We start from the raw sequence: 18684 nt of genomic DNA, 5'->3' as shown, positions 1-18684 counted from the left end.
ACACTGCACTAAGACCTTGACATCGTCTTTGTCTCATAATTTATGTAACCTGACAGGGCTGATGTACCTCACTGCCCGTTTCACCCATAAAGAACCTGAAAACTCAGTAAATTGCCTAATCCATTGAACTGGGAACCAGAGGACGCAGGGAACAAATGAAAAATCAATTGATTTCAAAACCCATTCCTTACCCTTTTGGATTATATGTGCTCCCCCTAAACAACGAAATGTGCCGGTTCTCGCTCTGTGCCACTCACTGTTCTGCACCGTTCGCATGCATCAGGTCATCCGGCCCCTACACAACGAGAGGTGCAGACACTCGTCGCTCCCACTTCACAGACAAAGGCCCTGAGGCCCGAGAAGAACGAAGCGCGGTCCAAGGCCACGCAGCCGGGACCAGGCACCGGGCTGCAGAACTCTTCGCCCGAGGCCCAGAGGCACTGGGGCTGAGGAGGAGGCAGGGGTGCGAGAGAAAAAGTCCTTCTGGGGAGAAACCCACAGAGAATCAAAGAAGCATGCCCTCCTCACTTTCTCAGAGAAAGAAGCAACAGCAAGACGGACAAAAATATGGAAATAATTTAAAGGGGTTAAGAGGGTGTGACACAGAAAGGTGATTATGAGGGTGTGACACAGAAAGGTGGTGAAGGGGGTGTGACACAGAGACCTAGTTAAGGGGTGTGACACAGAGATGGGGTGAGGGGGGGTGTGACACAGAGACAGGGTGAAGGGGGTGTGACACAGAGATGGGGTGAAGGGGTGTGACACAGAGACCTAGTTAAGGGGTGTGACACAGAGATGGGGTGAAGGGGGGTGTGACACAGAGACAGGGTGAAGGGGGTGTGACACAGAGATGGGGTGAAGGGGGTGTGACACAGAGACGGGGTGAAGGGGGTGTGACACAGAGATGGGGTGAAGGGGGTGTGACATAGAGACGGGGTGAAGGGAGTGTGACACAGAGACAGGGTGAAGGGGGTGTGACACAGAGATGGGGTGAAGGGGGTGTGACACAGAGATGGGGTGAAGGGAGTGTGACACAGAGACGGAGTGAAGGGGTGTGACACAGAGATGGGGTGAAGGGGTGTGACACAGAGATGGGGTGAAGGGGGTGTGACACAGAGACGGGGTGAAGGGGGTGTGACACAGAGATGGGGTGAAGGGGGTGTGACACAGAGACGGGCTGGCTCTGTCTTTGCCGGCCGTTGGCTTATCCAGGTCTGCCATGGGGACTGGGACGATTTCGCAAGCCAGCAGCACACGCGACAGTACCTTTCAAGAAGCCAGTACGGAAACAGCACAGTCCACACAACGACAGGGTAACACACTGCTGTTCCAGGCAGGGGAGACAAAGGAGAAAGTCCCCATGTAACCCAGGTGGGTGGGCCTCTGCATGGGAGCTGGGGACGGGGAGCCACACCCTGACTTCCAGCTGCGCTCCCACCTCAGCCCCTGCTTGCTGAGTCGCGCTGCAGGGAACCGGTGCTGGGCGGGCTGCCTGGCTGCTCCGAGGCCCTCACTCCGCGGCTGGGCAGGGCTTAGGGCCACTGCCCACCCAGGGTCACCTTGGCCACGCGGGAGAAATGTCTCCCGATGTTCCCAGGGATGTTTAGGTCAGCAGAGGGTGCCTTGCCCAGCCCAAACTCTCCAGCACTCTTCACAGCCTCAGGAGTCAGCCTGCAGGTCCCCCTGGTCCTGCGGATACGCCCCCAGCTGGGCCCACAGAGGAGGTGATGACGTCCTGACACAACTTTACTTCTAAACACAACCTTTTGGCCTGCGTCATAAACGGCATTAAAACAACGTCCTTTAAGTCATAAACACACGGATTTAAAATCACATCAAACACAAAGCCCATTGAAGCTTTTGCCCACAACTGCTCTCAAAGCACCAGCGGGCCTTGCTGGGCACGAGCCACACTGTGTCCCACAAAATTGTTTCCCTGAAATACGATATGTGTTCTGTGCCTTTATTCCGGAGAAATAACCTCCAGGCTTTAAAATACTTGCATCTGTGCGGTAAATCAGGCACCTATGAGAGCCGACAATGGCTTATTATTAGGCTTTATTCATGAAACAAATATATTAATATTCATATGAATGACAAAATATGCATGACTATCTTACCTGCCCTGTGGTCTGTTCACATGGAATAATGCATCCAATTGACCATAATCAATGTGCTTTGGCAATTTCAAGGCTGCAAAAAAAAATAATTAAAAATGTGAGTAATTTTCTGTAATCTTATTAAGCAATTAACCAACAAGTGTGTAAATAGAGTTTAATTGCAAACATTCATCATAGTAAAAGAATCCCGAGACTATGAAAGTGAGGCATTAACAGTCTTTGTTTGACACATAAGCAGAATTGAATCGTGTGATTAAAATGAGGAGAGAAGTTCATGTTTTCCATTGATGTCCAGTTTGCCGGCATTGTTTGTTTGTTTCCAGTAATGCTGTGTTTACAGGTGTCATGTAAGTCACGCATCTGGAAGTGAGCATCTTGGAATCCCCGCCCCTCAGGCGCGCTGTGGATGCGTCCAGACCTCTGGACTGGACCATCCATCCACAAGAGTCTCCGAAGGCCGCTCTGTGCCTCTCTGGATTCCGGTCATGTTGGTTGAATCCAGTGCAGGCGCCTCCCTTGGCAAGCCCTCTCCACGCACTTCGCGTCTGGATTCAGGTTGCGATTCCTTCTGAAGTTCAAAGGTAAGCAAATCACACAAGTTCCTGTAGGAGCAGAGACAGTACCTGAAGCCAGAAAGCAAACTGTGATTGTCCTGCAGTCCAGAAAGAGCGCCATCCTTAGGAGGAGACAGAGGGAGAGAGTGCGGCACCCGTCAGCATCCTCAGGGGGATTTGGGACCTCCCTGGGCCCGGAGCGTGCGCCCTTAGACATGCCAGTAAATGGAGAGCAGGCCCTACACACACGCGTGCCTTCCCTTGGGGAAAGGTACTAAGAAAATAAATGAGCAGCTTCACGCATTTCTAAAACTTGTCCAAATATATTCACTGACCACACCCAGCTATGAAGAGCTGGTGTTTGACATGCCCAAATGCATCCATTTTCATGTCAGGCAATTGAATCATAAACTCTGACTTTTTGGTTAAGCCTTGGGTGGTCTAAAAATCGATCATCGATAATGGATACCACCTTCCCAAATATGAAATTGAAATAAGGGATTAAACAGAAAAGTCATTGCTACACACATAAATCATACCATTTAATAAATATGAAAGTACTAATTACATTATTTCAGCATTTTCTTATCTACATTACTCAGTTAAGCCTTAAGAAACAAAAAGTTACCTAACTGCATTTCAGTATCATATGGAGTAATTATTTTAAATGAGCCAAGTTGCAGATGGATTATATCAAAATGACTTTGGCTGGTGCAGCTCTGTTGGTTGGGCTCGTCCCGTGCCCCAGATAGGCTGCTGGTTCCATTCCTGTCAGGGCACATGCCCAGATTTAGGGCTCTATCTCCTGTAGGGGGTGTGATGGAGGCAGCGATGGATGTTTCCTCTCACATCAATGTTTCTCTCTCCCTCTCTCTCTCTCTCTCTCTCTCTCTCTCTCCCCCTTCCCCTCTCCCTAAAAATCTATAAAAATATAATTTAAAAATACTTTTAATATACCAACGCTGCTGTGCAGGACATTATACAAGCTTTTAACGAGAGCAGATTTTTAGTTACATGGATTAAGAAGAGACATCGCCAACTATTGACTGAGCCCATGTTCCTGACACAGTTTAGTTCCGAGTCAGGAACAGCCCTGGGGGCGGTGTGGACAGGACAGGAGGACGGTGCCATGAAGATCTGAGAAAAGGTTTAGAAATTCTGACTAAAAAAGGGAGCTTTAAAAAAGCATATGTCTTCATCCTTCGCTAAAGCAGCTTACACAAATAAAAATAAAATTCACAGGATGGACGTCATAAGTCTAAGAGTTTCTAACTAAGAATAGAAAAGCAGAAGTGTTGCCTCTCCTGTGGGTAAGGCTCTGCGCTAACAGCTAAGGGAACTCAAAGCCATGAGAGGCGCCAGAGGACCCCGCGCCTCAAAGACACTTGACAACTCACTAAGTATTTCCTCTTCACTCGCGTTCTTTTCCAAGAGGCAGAATCTGCCACAGGGTCTTTACACCAAGGCGGTGAGCCACAGAATGGAGCCTGTCTTTGAAGCAGTTTCATTAAAAAGAAAAAAGCCAAAAGATTTCAACATGAAATTGTAACTTTGTAAAGACCAGAAGTTGAGCTGGTGATCAATGTGACACGGTGAAGCTCACGGGGTTTCTGAGGCTCTGCTTTAATAGATTGCAATTCCACAGGGCATGTGCATTTTCCACTTGATAACTAGCTGCAGATTGTCTTCCAAAGAGGTTGTACACATTTCTAGACCCAACACCAGTATCTACAAGCTTTCATCTCACCACATTTATACTAACACTAGAGGCCCGGTGCACAAAAATTTGTGCACTTGGGAGAAAGGGGGATCCCTCAGCCTGGCCTGTGCCCTCTCGCAGTCTGGGACCCCTCAGGAGATAATGCCCTGCTGGCTTAGGCCTTCTCCTGGGTGGCAGAGGGCAGGCCCAATCCCTAGGTGAAGCCCCTGGTCGGGCTCAGAGCAGGGCCGATTGGGGAGTTGGGGTGCCACCCCCTGTCACTCACAGAGCAGGGCCCATCAGGGGGGTTGGGGCTCCTTACTCTGTCACGCACAGAGCAGGGCCCATCAGGGGGTTGGAGAGCTCCCCCCTGTCACTCACAGAGTAGGGCCGATAGCGGAGTTGGGGCACCACCCTCTATCACCCACAGAGCAGGGCCGATCAGGGGGTTGGGGCGCTGCCACTCTCACACTCAGGGCAGGGCCAATGGGGAGGTTATGGCTCTACCCCGTCACACACAGAGCAGGGCCCATGGGGGATGGGGGGTCGGGGCTCCGCACCCTGTCACACACAGAGCCACAGGGCAATCAGGGGGTTGGGGAGCTCCCCCGTATCAGGCACAGAGCAGGGCTGATCAGGAGGTTGGGGCGCCTTCCCCTGTCACGAACAGAGCAGGGCAGATAGGGAGGTTGTTGCCCCGCCCCCTGTCACACACAGAGCCGCAGGGCGATCAGGGGGTTTGGGCGCTGCCCCGTCACGCTGATCCCAGTGCCGGGAGGCCTCTCGGCTCCCCTGATCCCGGTGCTGGGAGGCATATTACCCTTTTACTATATAGGATAGAGGCTTGGTGCATGGGTGGGGCTGGCTGGTTTGCCCTGAAGGGTGTCCTGGATCAGGGTGGGGGTCCCCACTGGGGTGCCTGGCCAGCCTGGGTGAGGGGATGATGGCTGTTTGCAGCTGGTCACACACCCTTCAGGGTGGGAGTCCCCACTGGGGTGCCTGGCCAGTCTGGGTGAGGGGCTGAGGGCTGTTTTCAGGTTGGCGGGTGACGGAAGCTCCCAACTGCTCCTTTTTTTCTTTTTTTTCTTTTTTATTCTGGGCCAGCTTTAGCTCTGAGGCTCCAGCTCTTAGGCTTCCGCTGCTGAAAGCAGGTATCTGGTTTGTTTCAGTTCTATAATCAAAACAATGTATAACTCCAGCTCTGAGATCCCGGCTAGCTGAAAGCAGGTTTCTGGGGTTTTGTTTAGCTTCTATATTTGTTACAATGTTTCTTAAACTGCAGGCTCAGAGGCCGGCAAGGCAGGCGGGGAATGTTGCAGTCCTCCGTCACTGAAGCAAGCAAGCCTCATGTTAGTTTCAAGCTGCCTGGCTGCCGGCCGCCATCTTGGCTGGCAGTTAATTTGCATATCTTGCTGATTAGCCAATGGGAAGGGTAGCAGTCGTACGCTAATTACCATGTTTCTCTTTTATTAGATAGGATCATCCTATCTAATAAAAGAGTAATATGCAAATTAACCATCTCTCCTCACTCCATCAGTCCATCACAAAGATGGCTGCGGCCCCGGAGCTGGAGCGAGGAGGAAGCTTGCGTTGCCCCAGACAATGGAGGAAGCCAAGCTTCCTTCCTGCCCTGGCCGGCCCTGAGCTCCACTCAAGGCTACAAAGTTTCAATTATAGAAGATAAATAAATCCCAGGTACCTGCTTCCAGACTGCCAACATAGCCAGCCTGAAAACAGCCATCAGCCCTTCACCCAGGCTGGCCAGGCACCCCAGTGGAGACCTCCCCCCCCCCCCCAATGCTGAAGGGGCTGTGGCCAGCCTGCCTGCAAAAAGCCATCATCCCCTCACCCAGGCTGGCCAGGCACCCCAGTGGAGACCCCCACCCTGAAGAAGGTATAACCAGCTTGCAAACAGCCCTCAGCCCGTCACCCAGGCTGACCACACCCCCATGGGGTGAGGGTCCCCACTGGGTGGCTTGACCAGCCTGCAAACAGCCATCAGCCCCACACCCAGGCTGGCCAGGCACCCCATTGTGGACCCCCACCCTGAAGGGGGTTTTGCCAGCCTGAAAACAGCCCTCAGCCCCTTGCCCAGGCTGGCCAGGCACCCCAGCAGGACCCCCATCCTGATCTGAGACACCCTTCAGGGCAAACCAGCCGGCCCCCACCTGTGCACCAGGACTCTATCCTATATAATAAAAGGGTAATATGCAAATTGACCCTAACAGCAGAACAACTGGGAATGACTGGTCACTATGACACACACTGACCACCAGGGGGGCAGACGCTCAATGCAGGAGATGCCCCCTGGTGGTCAGTACGCTCCCATGGGGGAGCCACAAGCCAGGCTGCCAGCTGCCAGCACAGCAGTGGTGGCAGGAGACTCTCCCACCTCCTCAGCAGCACTAAGAATGTCCAACTGCAGCTTAGGTCTGCTCCCTGCTGGCAAGTGGACTTCCCCCAGGGTTCCTAGGCTGCCAGAGGGATGTCTGATGCCAGCTTAGGCCCGATCCCCTGGGGAGTGGGCCTAAGCCAGCAGGTGGTCATCCCCCGAGGGGCCCCAGACTGCGATAGGACACGGACTGGGCTGAGGGACCCCCCCAAGTGCACAAATTTTTGTGCACTGGGCCTCTAGTCTATATATAAAAAAGCCAGCGACCATAACGCCATCACGACCAGAGACCAGAACACCGTTGCCTCTCCCCCAGGCCAGCCCCACCCCTAGGGCGACGCCCCCAATTGGGGGTGTGGCCAGCCTGCAAACCACCTGGATCTGGGGCCCCCATCAGGGCAGACCAGCCAGTCCCCCCCATGCACCAGGCCTCTATTCCTATATAATAAAAAGGGTAATATGCGAATTAGACCAAAAGGTGGAATGACCAGAATGACTGCTGGACCAGTCACTATGAGGTGCACTGACCACCTCTTGGTCCCTTTCCCCAGTCAGCCTGATGGCAAACGGGAACTGGGGGTGGGTAGTGAGGGATGCGGGCAGCACCAGGCCAAGGACCCCACCCCATCGGTAGCCCCATACACAGAGGGTGATCTGTGGCTGGGGTGGGACCAGTGAGAGGGCAGGAACAGCCAACCTCTCAGTCCCTTCCCCCAGCGGTCAGGCACTGATCACCCAATGGCGAAAGGGGATCTGGGGGTGGGTGGTAGCTGGGGACAGGGCCGGTTGTGGGCAGCCGGGGAAGATGATCCTGATCGCAGGCCAAGCCTGGGCCTGTACCCGCACACGAATTTCTTGCACTCAGCCTCTAGTCCTATATAGTAAAAGGCCAGGACCATAAGTGTAATGACCAGAATGACTGCTCAACCAGTTGCCATGAGGTGCATTGACCACCTCTTGGTCCCTCCCCCGCGACCCCACAGGCTCTAATAGCAGCATGGTGAATGGGGCGCCATGGTAAATGAGCGGGGGGTGGTAGGGCGGGACTGAGGACTGTTGAGCAGCAGCGGGCGGTGGGCAGTAAGCGGCGGTGAGCAGCCGGCGGCAAGTGGTGATGAGCATTGCAGAGCATTGAGGGGTGGCGAGCGTCAGGGGGTGGCAGACATGGCCCTGACCACAGGCTAGACCAGCCGTGGGCAAACTACGGCCCGCGGGCCGGATCCGGCCCATTCGGCTGTTCTATCCGGCCAGCGGAGCCGAAAGAGCAGAGGGTTCTCTTGCTCTCCCCTCCGCTCCTTCACCAGCAGCAGTGTTAACATGGCAACGTCGGGAAACACGGCTGCAGCTCCTTCTTCTGAGTCCAGTTTAAGAACCCACTGTGGCCCTCGAGTCAAAAAGTTTGCCCACCCCTGGGCTAGACCTAGGGACCCTACTTGCACATGATTTCATGTGCTGGGTCCCTAGTGTATTATAAAACCAATGTTGCTAATAGATTAATTAAAAATAGTTTTAATTGCTTTTTAAGTTTGAGGTTTAGAATATTTTCATAAATTTGTATTTAATTGAACAGCCTGTTTTTGTCTCTTCCCCACCAGCATTCATTTTTCCTTTGATTTGAAAGAACTCCTTGTGTATAAAAGGAATTAGTCCTTGGGCATATACTTGGTAAATATTTGTCTCAGTTTGCGTTTTCTTTGTCTTTATGAGTCACAGGAGGGTGTAGGAAAGGTGCGCAGGACGCTTGGAGGTCAGGAGGCCAGGCGGGAGTCTGTGGAGAGGACAGTGCAGGCAGGACCCTGAGGAACTGGAAGGTTAGCACCGCGCAGAGTGGGGGGGGGGGGGACATGGCCTGAGGCGGAGAGCGTGGTGAGGGGTGTGAGGGTGTTACTCAGGGATCACTGTCCACTCAGCATGGGGACCCCAGCTCTGCTCCCTGGGGAAGGCACAGTCCATGGACTCTGGGTAGCACTGCTCATGCTGACATGGCTCCTGCCTGGCGAGCTACATGGGGACTGGGAGGGGCACTGGGCCACCTGCAAACACCCGAGGGGCAGACACTGAAGTGGCTCCCGGGAGCTGAGGCTGTGGCCAAGAGGTTCACCGGGAAAGTGCCTGTGGACCTTTCATGGGAGATGTTGGCTCCTGTGGGCCATGAGGCGTGTCAGCCAGATGATTCAGCTCCTGCCCCGGGAGGTGCTCACACCTGGAACCTGCACCACCACCTGCGGGCCATGAGAATGCGCAGGCTGCTGCCCTGGCAGCAGTGGGCACTGCTCCTCCTGGGCAGTCCCTTCCAGCTGCGCTTCTGGAAGGTGGATTCTATCCCAAATCTGAGCACACATGGCGTCAGCATGCGTGAGTGACCCTGGGAGGCATGTCCACCAGAGCACGCCCGCTGCGTGGAGAGGCAGGGTGCAGTCCAGGGCCGACTGGTCAGCGTCGAACCATCAACAGTTAGACGTCAGGTTGAGGAAGAGATTGCGATCGAGGTTCTGGAGGAGAGGAGGGCCTTGAGGACTTCTAATGGAGAGTTAACATGGTCAGATTCCTTTTCACTTTGTATTCATTTACTTTAATCCTCACCTTTTCCATAGATTTTTAGAGAGAGTGGAAAGGAGGGAGGGCGAGGGGGCGGGGAGAGGGAGAGAGAAACATCGATGTTAGAGACATGCCAATTGGTTGCCTCCCACATACGCCTGAACAGGGGCCAGGATGGAACCTGCAACCCAGGTGGGTGCCCTTGACTGGGACTGGGACTGGGACCAGCGGCCCTCGGGTGCATGGGCTGATGCAGAAACACTGGCCATGGCGCAGATTCCTTTTAAACCATGGCGTCAGGAGAGTCCCAGCCCACACTGCATGTGGGAAGGGAGACAGGGGTCAGTTCAGGCAAATTGAGGGGCCGGGGCTCCACACACAGGGGCTGATGTGGAGGGTGAATGTGGGATGTGCTTCTGAGACAGGTGCCAGCACTGAGGGGGGACTGGGGGCATTGCTACTGGGGACCATCTGATCTGAGATGCCTGCAGTACACCCCAGTGCTTCCTGCCAAGCCCCCAGCATGATCCAGCCCAAAGTTACCAAACTGAATTCTTACAGGTGGCTCACAGTTTCTTCACAAAAAGTACAAGTCCCTTGAGATGGTTATGGCAGTAATAAGGGGGAAGAGGGAATGCTCATTTGCAGGAAAACATCCACTTTTCTCTCCTCTGGGATTAAAAATAAATAAAAACTGACTTCCGTTCCTTTTCCTGACGTAGCTGGTGTCCCTGGGGGCCATGCTAGCATACAGGAGCCAGGCGCAGACCGGCCTCCTCCGCCTCCCCTGCCTCCTGCAGCCGCGTCCTCCTCTCTTCCGCGGGCCAGCCTTGCTTTCTTACCATCATTGGTGTCTCTGACTTCCTTCTCGCCGACAAGCCCCCTTTCCCTCTGTGCACCCCAGGATTTGAATGAGTTAAACTTTAAAGCGGAGCCACGTCCACCTTTCCAGATGCACCTCTGTCTTGGAACCACTCTTGCCCTTGCGCCCTGAGAGCTGAAAGACACGCCAATCACAGGAAATGCCCCTGAAGTGCGGGAACGGAGCGGTTTCGCAGCTTCTGGAGTTGCACCGAGTGGAGCTGCGGCCAGCAGGACACTTATGTGGGAGCCACAGGAGCGCGTCTAGTTTGAGTCCTCAGAGCTCCCTGCTCTGGCAGCTTTTCTGCCCCTGCTCCATCCTCCACGGGGGGAGGGGGAGAGGGACAGGCAGCATGCACCTGCCCAGGCCTCCTGACCTGAGGCCAAAGCCGCTGCCACAGGCACCGCAGCCGGCCCTCCTCCGGGGAACCTGGCTTCCCAACAGCGCATCTCCATCTCCGCACCTGCCCTGACTCGGCAATAAAGCACGAGGCACCCCGCACAGCAGACCCAAACGGTCACAGACCACCCTCCCGTCAGAGTGGGGGAGGGGGGGCCACAATGCTGAAGGGCAGCTTCGTGCCCTCAAGGAAAAGTCAGGGCACAGTTGTCTTCCTCTCTCCCTTCAGGAGCTCAGTGTCTAACACCAGGCCACGTGCGCTCAGGCCACAGGCCCCGCAGGGGTCAGCACCACTGCGCACTCCAACCACTGATTTCACAACAATTCGCACCCAGGACAAAGGGCTCCGTGTCTGCTTTAGCTTCTGAGTCCGACCGATCATCTCTCTCCAAGGGTTTCCGTTCACTAATCACCTACAGGCCTGGCAATGGACATGCAAAGCCACCTGAAGGCTAACCCCGCCCCTCTGGGGATTCCTGTCTCTTTTTTTTTTTTTAATTAAATCTTTATTGTTCAGATTATTACATTTGTTCCTCTTTTTCCCCCCTATAACACCCCTCCTCCCAGTTCCCACCCTACCCTCCGCCCTCACTCCCCACCCACTGTCCTCATCCATAGGTGCACGATTTTTGTGCAGTCTCTTCCCGCATCTCCCACACCCCTTTCCCCCCCAAGAATAGTCAGTCCACTCCCTTTCTATGTCCCTGATTCTATTATAATCACCAGTTCATTCTGTTCATCAGATTATTTATTCACTTGATTCTTAGATTCACTTGTTGATAGATGCATATTTGTTGTTCATAATTTGTACCTTTACCTTTTTCTTCCTCTTCCTCTTCTTAAAGGATACCTTTCAGCACTTCATATAATCCTGGTTTGGTGGTGATGAACTCCTTTAGCTTTTCCTTATCTGTGAAGCTCTTTATCTGACCTTCAATTCTGAATGATAGCTTTGCTGGATAAAGTAATCTTGGTTGTAGGTTCTTGGTATTCATCACTTTGAATATTTCTTGCCACTCCCTTCTGGCCTGCAAAGTTTCTGTTGAGAAATCAGCTGACAGTCGTATGGGTACTCCCTTGTAGGTAACTGAGTTTCTTTCTCTTGCTGTTTTTAAGATTCTCTCTTTGTCTTTTGCTCTTGGCATTTTAATTATGATGTGTCTTGGTGTGGTCCTCTTTGGGTTCCTTTTGTTTGGGGTTCTCCGTGCTTCCTGGACTTGTAAGTCTATTTCTTTCACCAGGTAGGGGAAGTTTTCTGTCATTATTTCTTCAAAGAGGTTTTCAATATCTTGCTCTCTCTCATCTTCTGGCACCCCTATAATTCTGATGTTGGTACGCTTGAAGCTGTCCTAGAGGCTCCTTACACTATCTTCGTATTTTCGGATTCTTTTTTCATTTTGCTTTTCCGGTTGGGTGTTTTTTACTTCTTCGCATATCAAATCTTTGACTTGAATCTTGCGCTCCTCTGGTCTGCTGTTGGGAGTCTGTATAGTATTCTTTATTTCAGTCGGTGTATGCTTAATTTCTAGTTGGTTCTTTATCACAACATTGAGAGTCTCATTAGATTTCTCAAGGATCTCATTAAGTTTATCGGCGGCTTCTAGACAGTTCTTGAGAGACCTTAAAAGTGTGGTTCTGAACTCTATATCTTCCATTGACAATTTTGTCCAGTTTCTTTGCCTCCGCATTTTGTTATGCTTTCTTGGTGCACCCCCTAGTGGTCTTTGTGCGCAGTGTTGTAGTTAAGCCTTGATTGTTGTAGCTAATACTAGGGGGGATTTGACCTCCAGGCCAAGTGGCTGTGAGAATCAGCTGTGTCTGCAGTGAGAGAACTTCTGTCCTCTAGGGAGTTGCTAATCTGGCGTTTGCCTGAGGCTATCCGGCAAATGGCTCTGCACAGGGCTTGGGCGGGGTGGGTCACCCGGGATCTACAGGGTGGGCCAGAGAGAGCAGTTATGGCTGCTCTCAGTTCTGTCCCCAGGGGCTCTGCCTCTCTGAGTCCCAGCAACCGCTGCAAACCTTGGAGAGAAAGCTGCACTCGCTCCGACCGAAGCCAGACAGTCCCGCTTCTCCCGTTTGAGTCAGGGTCCCTAAAGACTCACCGGATCTGGAGCTCAGAGTCTGTGACTCCCTCCCGATTGAAAACGCCAACCGCGCCCTCAGCCACCAGCCCGCTCTGCATGCACTCCGCACCTTAGTATTTCACTTCAGCACTGCGCCTCCTCTGAGTGTCCGTATGCGTTTCTCTTTCCTCCTAGTTGTAGGACTTCCACTCAGCCAGCGTTCCTGTGGTTCTGGGTGATGTCCGTTCCGTCTTTTAGTTTCACTTTTGAAGTGGTTGTGCAAGGCAGCAAACTCCGGCGTTAACCTATGCCGCCATCTTGGTTCTCCGATTCCTGTCTTAGGACGCGTGACCCACGGGTACATCAGGTGCGTGTGCGGTTCCCGGGGACCTGAGCCACGGGAGGGTGTGGAAACGGGGCCAAGCAGGCTTGGCGGTAAGGAGGCGACTGGAGTCTGCGAGAGGACAGTGGCCGGCAGGACTGAGGAATGGGAGTTAGCACGGCGCAGAGCTGTGCAGAGCCTGGGACACAGGCCCAGACGACGCGGACTCGAAGCTTTCCCAGGAATAAATATGTGGGCGACTCAAGAAGCCCAGCTGCGTGGTGCATCTGAGGGTGCGGTTCCCAGCAAGCAGAGAGGGCGGGGAGTGGGCCATGGCAGTCGGGTCGGGTGCTGGCTCGGGTGGAGGGCCCGAGTGGGCGAGGAGCAAACGCAAGCCGTGCCCAGATGTGGCGGGAGGGGATGGCGCGGCCCTCAGGGCTGGGAGCAGGCGGTGCTTCGGGGGCAGAGGGAGTTCATTACGTGGGGGTTCTGTGCAGTCTCCACTCGGGCACCTGGAGCCTCGAGGAAGCCCGGCCTCGCCATCCTCCACTGTAGGGTGGTCCAGTATTCCTTTCCAACCACAGCTTCCAGTTCAAATCAATACCAAGGCATTCCCTCACGTCTGGGAGTTAGAAACCCGACGGTCTCACTGGGCTAAAACTGAGCTGTCAGCAGGCTGCACCCTTTCTGGAAGGCTCGGGGGACAGTCCACGTCTTTGCTTTTTCCAGCTTCCAGGGGCACCCCAACTCCTTGGCTTATAACCCCCCTTCTGTCTTCAATGGGCTAGTGAGCCTGTGTCACCGCCATCAGTCTGACTCGCACGCCTCCCTGTTCCACAAGAAGGAAGGACCCCGGGAGCCCCCTGTGCCCACCTGTAAGGGGGATCCTCTCCTTCAGGTCACGTGATTGGCAGGGCCCAGCCCCGGCCACACAGCATAGCATCTTCGCAGGTTCGGGGACTAGCACAGGCCGCCACTGGGCCCTGCTTTCCTACGCAGGCCTCCCAGTGTCCCTGTGAGGAGCAGGTGAGGTGGCCACCGTGCGCCAAGCGCTTACAGGGCTCCTGGGCGGTCCTGGTGACGTTCCTCACGTAGGGACAAGGTAGCCCTGGCTCCTAATCATCACCGGAACCTCATCCCAGGTAAACAAGGATGTGGCCAATGGCCCATGTTTCTAAGTCCAGAGCTGAGCCTTCCTGCTTCTACCCAGGGCGTCTGAGTCACCCGTCTGATCCCTCCTTCCTAATTCAGGTCCAGTCACGTTGCAGGTGAGAGCACCCACCCGGACCGTCCCTGGACCACGGCTTCAGCAGGGACCATGGCTTCAGCAGGGACCACTGGCGCTCACTAAGGAAAGCGGCCGACTTGCTGGAATTAGCAGACACGGTTACTAAGCAAGCAGGACACACCTCTGAAGAGAAGTCACAGACAGAACATGAGTCCGAACCGCTGCAGGCCGACAGGCTCGCTGCGTCCACTCCGCTCTGTTCAGCTCTGAGACCTAACCGGGCGCTGATTCTTCATCTTTTAATCACTTCGCACACATGAGTGTCCTTGGAAGACACGACAGAGGGCAGCACATGCCTCGTCTCTGGGATTCTAATTAACTTGATCTTTTAACTCCCCATGCTTCCTGGGCTGCTAAAAGCAAAATCACCTGAGGGGGACTTTGCTTTCTTTTTCACAAATAAAACCTGTGCACCAGGAGCTGTGGTTTTTGACAAAATTACATTTTAAAAGTATGTTTTTGTTGATTTCAGAGAGGAAGGGAGAGGGAGAGAGAGAAACATCAATGATGAGAATGAATCATTGATCAGCTGCCTCCTGCATGCCCCCCACTGGGGATCGAGCCCGCAACCCAGGCATGTGCCCTTTAGTCCAGGACCCTTTAGTCTGCAGGCCAACACTCTATCCACTGAGCCAAACCAGCCAGGGCGACAAAATTACATTTGATACTTACTTTAACTCAGATGGAAATGCAAAACATTGAATATGTACAAAAAGTTTTTCACAATAATAAAAACACAAAAAAAGTAGCGTATGTAGAAATTAATCTGATTTAGCACAAGAACTTTGTCTAACACTGTTCAAAATATAAGAACCCTCTTCAGGGCCTCAACTGCTGCCTGAGACACCTTTTCACCTGGAGACCATGGTCATTAATCTATATAATAAAAGCCTATGTGACCGTTATGGCGGAACGACCAGAACGACTGGTCACTATGATGCACACTGACCACCAGAGGGCAGACACTCAATGCAGGGGTTAGTGAGGGAAGACCAAACAAGTGAACAGCAGGCTGCGTGGGGTGACCAGGCCAGCAGGGGGCGCTGTTGGGGGGTACCAGGCCAGTATCTATATATATATATATATATATATATATATATATATATATATATAATCTATATCTGGGGGCGGAGGGTTTCCCTCAGCCCAGGCTGCACCCTCAGGGGATGTCCGACTGCCAGTTTAGGTCCGATCCCAGGGATTGGGCCTACCAGCAGCCAGATATCCCTCTCACAATCTGGGACCGCTGCCTCCTAACTGCTCACCTGCCTGCCTGCCTGATCACCCCTAACCACCTCTGCCTGCCAACCTGATTGCCTCCAACTTCCCCCCCTCCACCAGCCTGGTCACCCCCAAGTGCACACCCCCACCAGCCTGGTTGCCCCTAACTGTCCCCCCCCCCCCCCGCTGGCCTAGTTGCCCCATACTGCCTCCCAGCAGGCCTGGTCACCCCCAACTGCCCCCCTCTGCCAGCCTAGTTGCCCCTTACTGCCCCACCCCGCCAGCCTGGTTCCCCCAACTGCCCTCCCCTACTGGCCTGGTTACCCCCAACAGCTCCCCCTGCTGGCCTGGTCGCCCCATGCAGCCTGCTGTTCACTTGTTTGGTTGCCCCTCACTAACCCCTCTACTGGCCTGGTCGCCTCCAACTGCCCCCTCTGCCAGCCTGGTCACCCCCAACTGTCCCCCCGCCAGCCTGGTTACCCCCAACTGCCCGCCCAGCCAGCCTGGTCGCCCCTCACAGCCCCGCCGCCCCCCCCCGCCCCCCCGAACCATTCTGGTCACCCCACGCAGCCTGCTGTTCAGCCATTTGGTCATCCCTCACTAACCCCCTTGCCAGCCTGGTCATAGGCAGCCATCTTGTGAGGGCATGAGGGTTAATTTGCATATTACCTCTTTATTATATAGAATATGTATGTATATACACACACACACACACACACACACACACACATATATAGTAGAACTAACTCTCACAGAAAGATAAAAGAATAGATGGGTTAGTTCTTCAGTCAATACTATAAATTTACCCTACAATTAAAAGAGTATACAATTCAATAAAGTAATGTTCAATAAACTAAATGCTTTATCTCATTCAATATGAATTCACTTATTCATTTACTTTATATTCAATAAAGTAAATGCTTTTTTGAAGTTGAAAGGGTCACAATTGTCACCTTCATTGCCTAAAAGATGTTTTTAAATCTCAGCTATCACTAGGACTATTACATATAATTAATTCAGTCCATTGGTAATCAAATAATAGATGTATGAATTTGATGGCTATGACAAGAAGTCTTGAGAAAAATGTTCTGGGTTTAGATTGACTATAGAAAATAAGAAACTGTCAATTGTAGAAACTTCAAAATATTTAACTTTATATTTATAGTTCCTATGATATTGTAAATCAATGACTGAAAAATAAAATGAGATGGGAATAAATTTCAGAGCAAGAATAATGGGAATTGTCTTTTTTATTCCTTGAAAATTTAAAATGAGAACTTTCCCAGTGGAAACAAGCTCTGAAAGCAGCGAGCCTGAGCAGGGAGTCACAGGACCTGCTGCTCTGGGGCCCGGATGCCCTGAGCCTCTGCCTCTCTCCTCTTTAAGTGTTCACTGCTGGCGGCCTCAGGGTCCCCACATCGGAGCCTCGTTTTACAAAGCAGAAGACCTGAGACCAAAGGAACCGAAATGGCCTCGGAGGACACGGAGAATCTGTGCGTCTTTGTTTTCTGCACGCCCTGACAAGCTGTCACTAAGACTGTTGGTTTCCTACCAACCACCCGAGATGCCCTGTTCTAATGCCTGGGGACCCTGAGGCCCGCTCACCTGGCACCTTGCGGGGCAGGGGAGGCGGCACGTTGTTAATGGCCTTCATGTGGGACAGGATGGCCGAGGAGAGCGAGGACACAGGCATCCTGGTGGCTCAGAGGCAGCTGAGCACTGCAACCGGAGGGCACGGGAGCCCTCCTCGCGCCTCACAGAGCAGAACCCCCAGGTGCCCCCTGATAGGCTGGCGCCCTGGAACCTTCCCAAGGTTCTCACACATGTGCCAGTGTCTGAGAGGGGGCAGCTGGGAGAGCGGGGAGTGAAGAAGGGACCCATAGCCCAGAGGGCACTTGAGATCACAAAGGGCAGAGCAGGAATTACTTTAACCCTGAGCCAAAGCTCCCGGAGGCCGGAGCTCACATGGGATTTTCCGAGTTCTTAGAAGAATGAGTGAATGTGGGAACGGTGAAACCTGGGGCGCCTGCCCCCTCGCCTTCCTCACAAGATGAAACTATTTTATCCGTGAGTCCCAACAGTTGTTTTCTCTGTCTGCATCCTTCAGAAAATACCTGTTTGGGGGTCTCATGTATAAATAAGGATGTCATTTTAACATAGAAATAAATCACTATGAAGATGAGTTCAGATGCAATTTTATTTTTAAAAATTGAGACTCGTACTTGAAAGATATAATGTTAGACAAATGCTGTCTAAAACATACAAATGAGCCAAGGTGGGCGTGGCGCAGGTGGTTGGGCATCGTCCCGTGCACCAAGTGGTCACTGGTTCGATTCCTGGCAGGGCACGTGCCTGGGTTGTGGGCTCAATCCCCAGCAGGGGGCATGCAGGAGGTACCCAATCGATGTTTCTCTCTCATGGATGTTTCTCTCCCTCCCTCTCCCTTCCTCTCTCTAAAAATCAATAAAAACATTTTTTTAAAAAAAACCATACAAATAAACTCTCTTTCTTAAATAACTCTTGGTAGTCTTAACCAACAGGATAAGAGTCAGACTGCATCCCAGCTCTTTTGTAAGGAGTGTACGTGTTCAGAAGGGAGGCAGTGGTGCGGTGACTGTTTGACATGAGCCAATGTTGCCAACTGCTGACGATTATAAATGAAAAACACAGTCAGTGAATAATTAAACGTTAGACAACTGTGTAGTTGGGAAAATCACAGAGATCAGAAACTTTGCAGACAGGATGGCAATGTCCGGGGTGGCGTTCAGATGAAATTATTCCAAACACATTCAGTATATCGCAGGAAAGTAAAGTTTAAAAACGCATTCTCTTGCTGGCTTTAAAATTCTTTCCTTTTATAGACAGTCACAAACAGATGGAATCTCCTACTGAAGAAAGATGTTTCTGAAATAAAATAGAGAATAAGCACACAGTGTTTACGTTACCGAGGAATTTAACTAGGTTGCCATGTGGAGCATTCATTTTACTAGATTATAATGTGTCGTGCCCTGGTGTATGATGTCTGTTCAAAATCGACTCTGAGTATCACAACACATTTCGTGCTCCCAGCTCTGTGAGTTTATTTGATCAAAGTTTTCCTCAGTGCCATGGGGAGGGAAGTCTAGCCCAGCATTTTGCCCACATTTCTGTTCTCATGAGAGTGACAATTGAAGGACCGCTCACGCGTAGACTGTATTCCAATTCCCAAGCTGGGTGGTGTCCTGCA

At 52.3% G+C, this 18684-nt stretch overlaps 1 protein-coding gene across 1 annotated transcript in view; it reads right to left on the bottom strand.

Moving 5' to 3' along the window:
- CNBD1 (cyclic nucleotide binding domain containing 1) overlaps positions 1-17151 on the bottom strand; it is a 209708-nt gene extending 192557 nt beyond the window's left edge. The window contains exons 1-2 of the mRNA XM_036337501.1: positions 17064-17151; positions 2121-2193 (exon numbers count right to left, since the gene is read on the bottom strand). Coding sequence (XP_036193394.1) covers positions 2121-2193; positions 17064-17151 — 161 coding nt within the window. The remainder of the gene's footprint in view (positions 1-2120; positions 2194-17063) is intronic.
- Positions 17152-18684: the final 1533 nt, after the last annotated feature.

Source organism: Myotis myotis, unplaced genomic scaffold (assembly GCF_014108235.1).
Source record: "Myotis myotis isolate mMyoMyo1 unplaced genomic scaffold, mMyoMyo1.p scaffold_m19_p_16, whole genome shotgun sequence".
Classification (NCBI taxonomy): domain Eukaryota; kingdom Metazoa; phylum Chordata; class Mammalia; order Chiroptera; family Vespertilionidae; genus Myotis; species Myotis myotis.
This window is presented reverse-complemented; position numbering and strand designations above follow the sequence as displayed.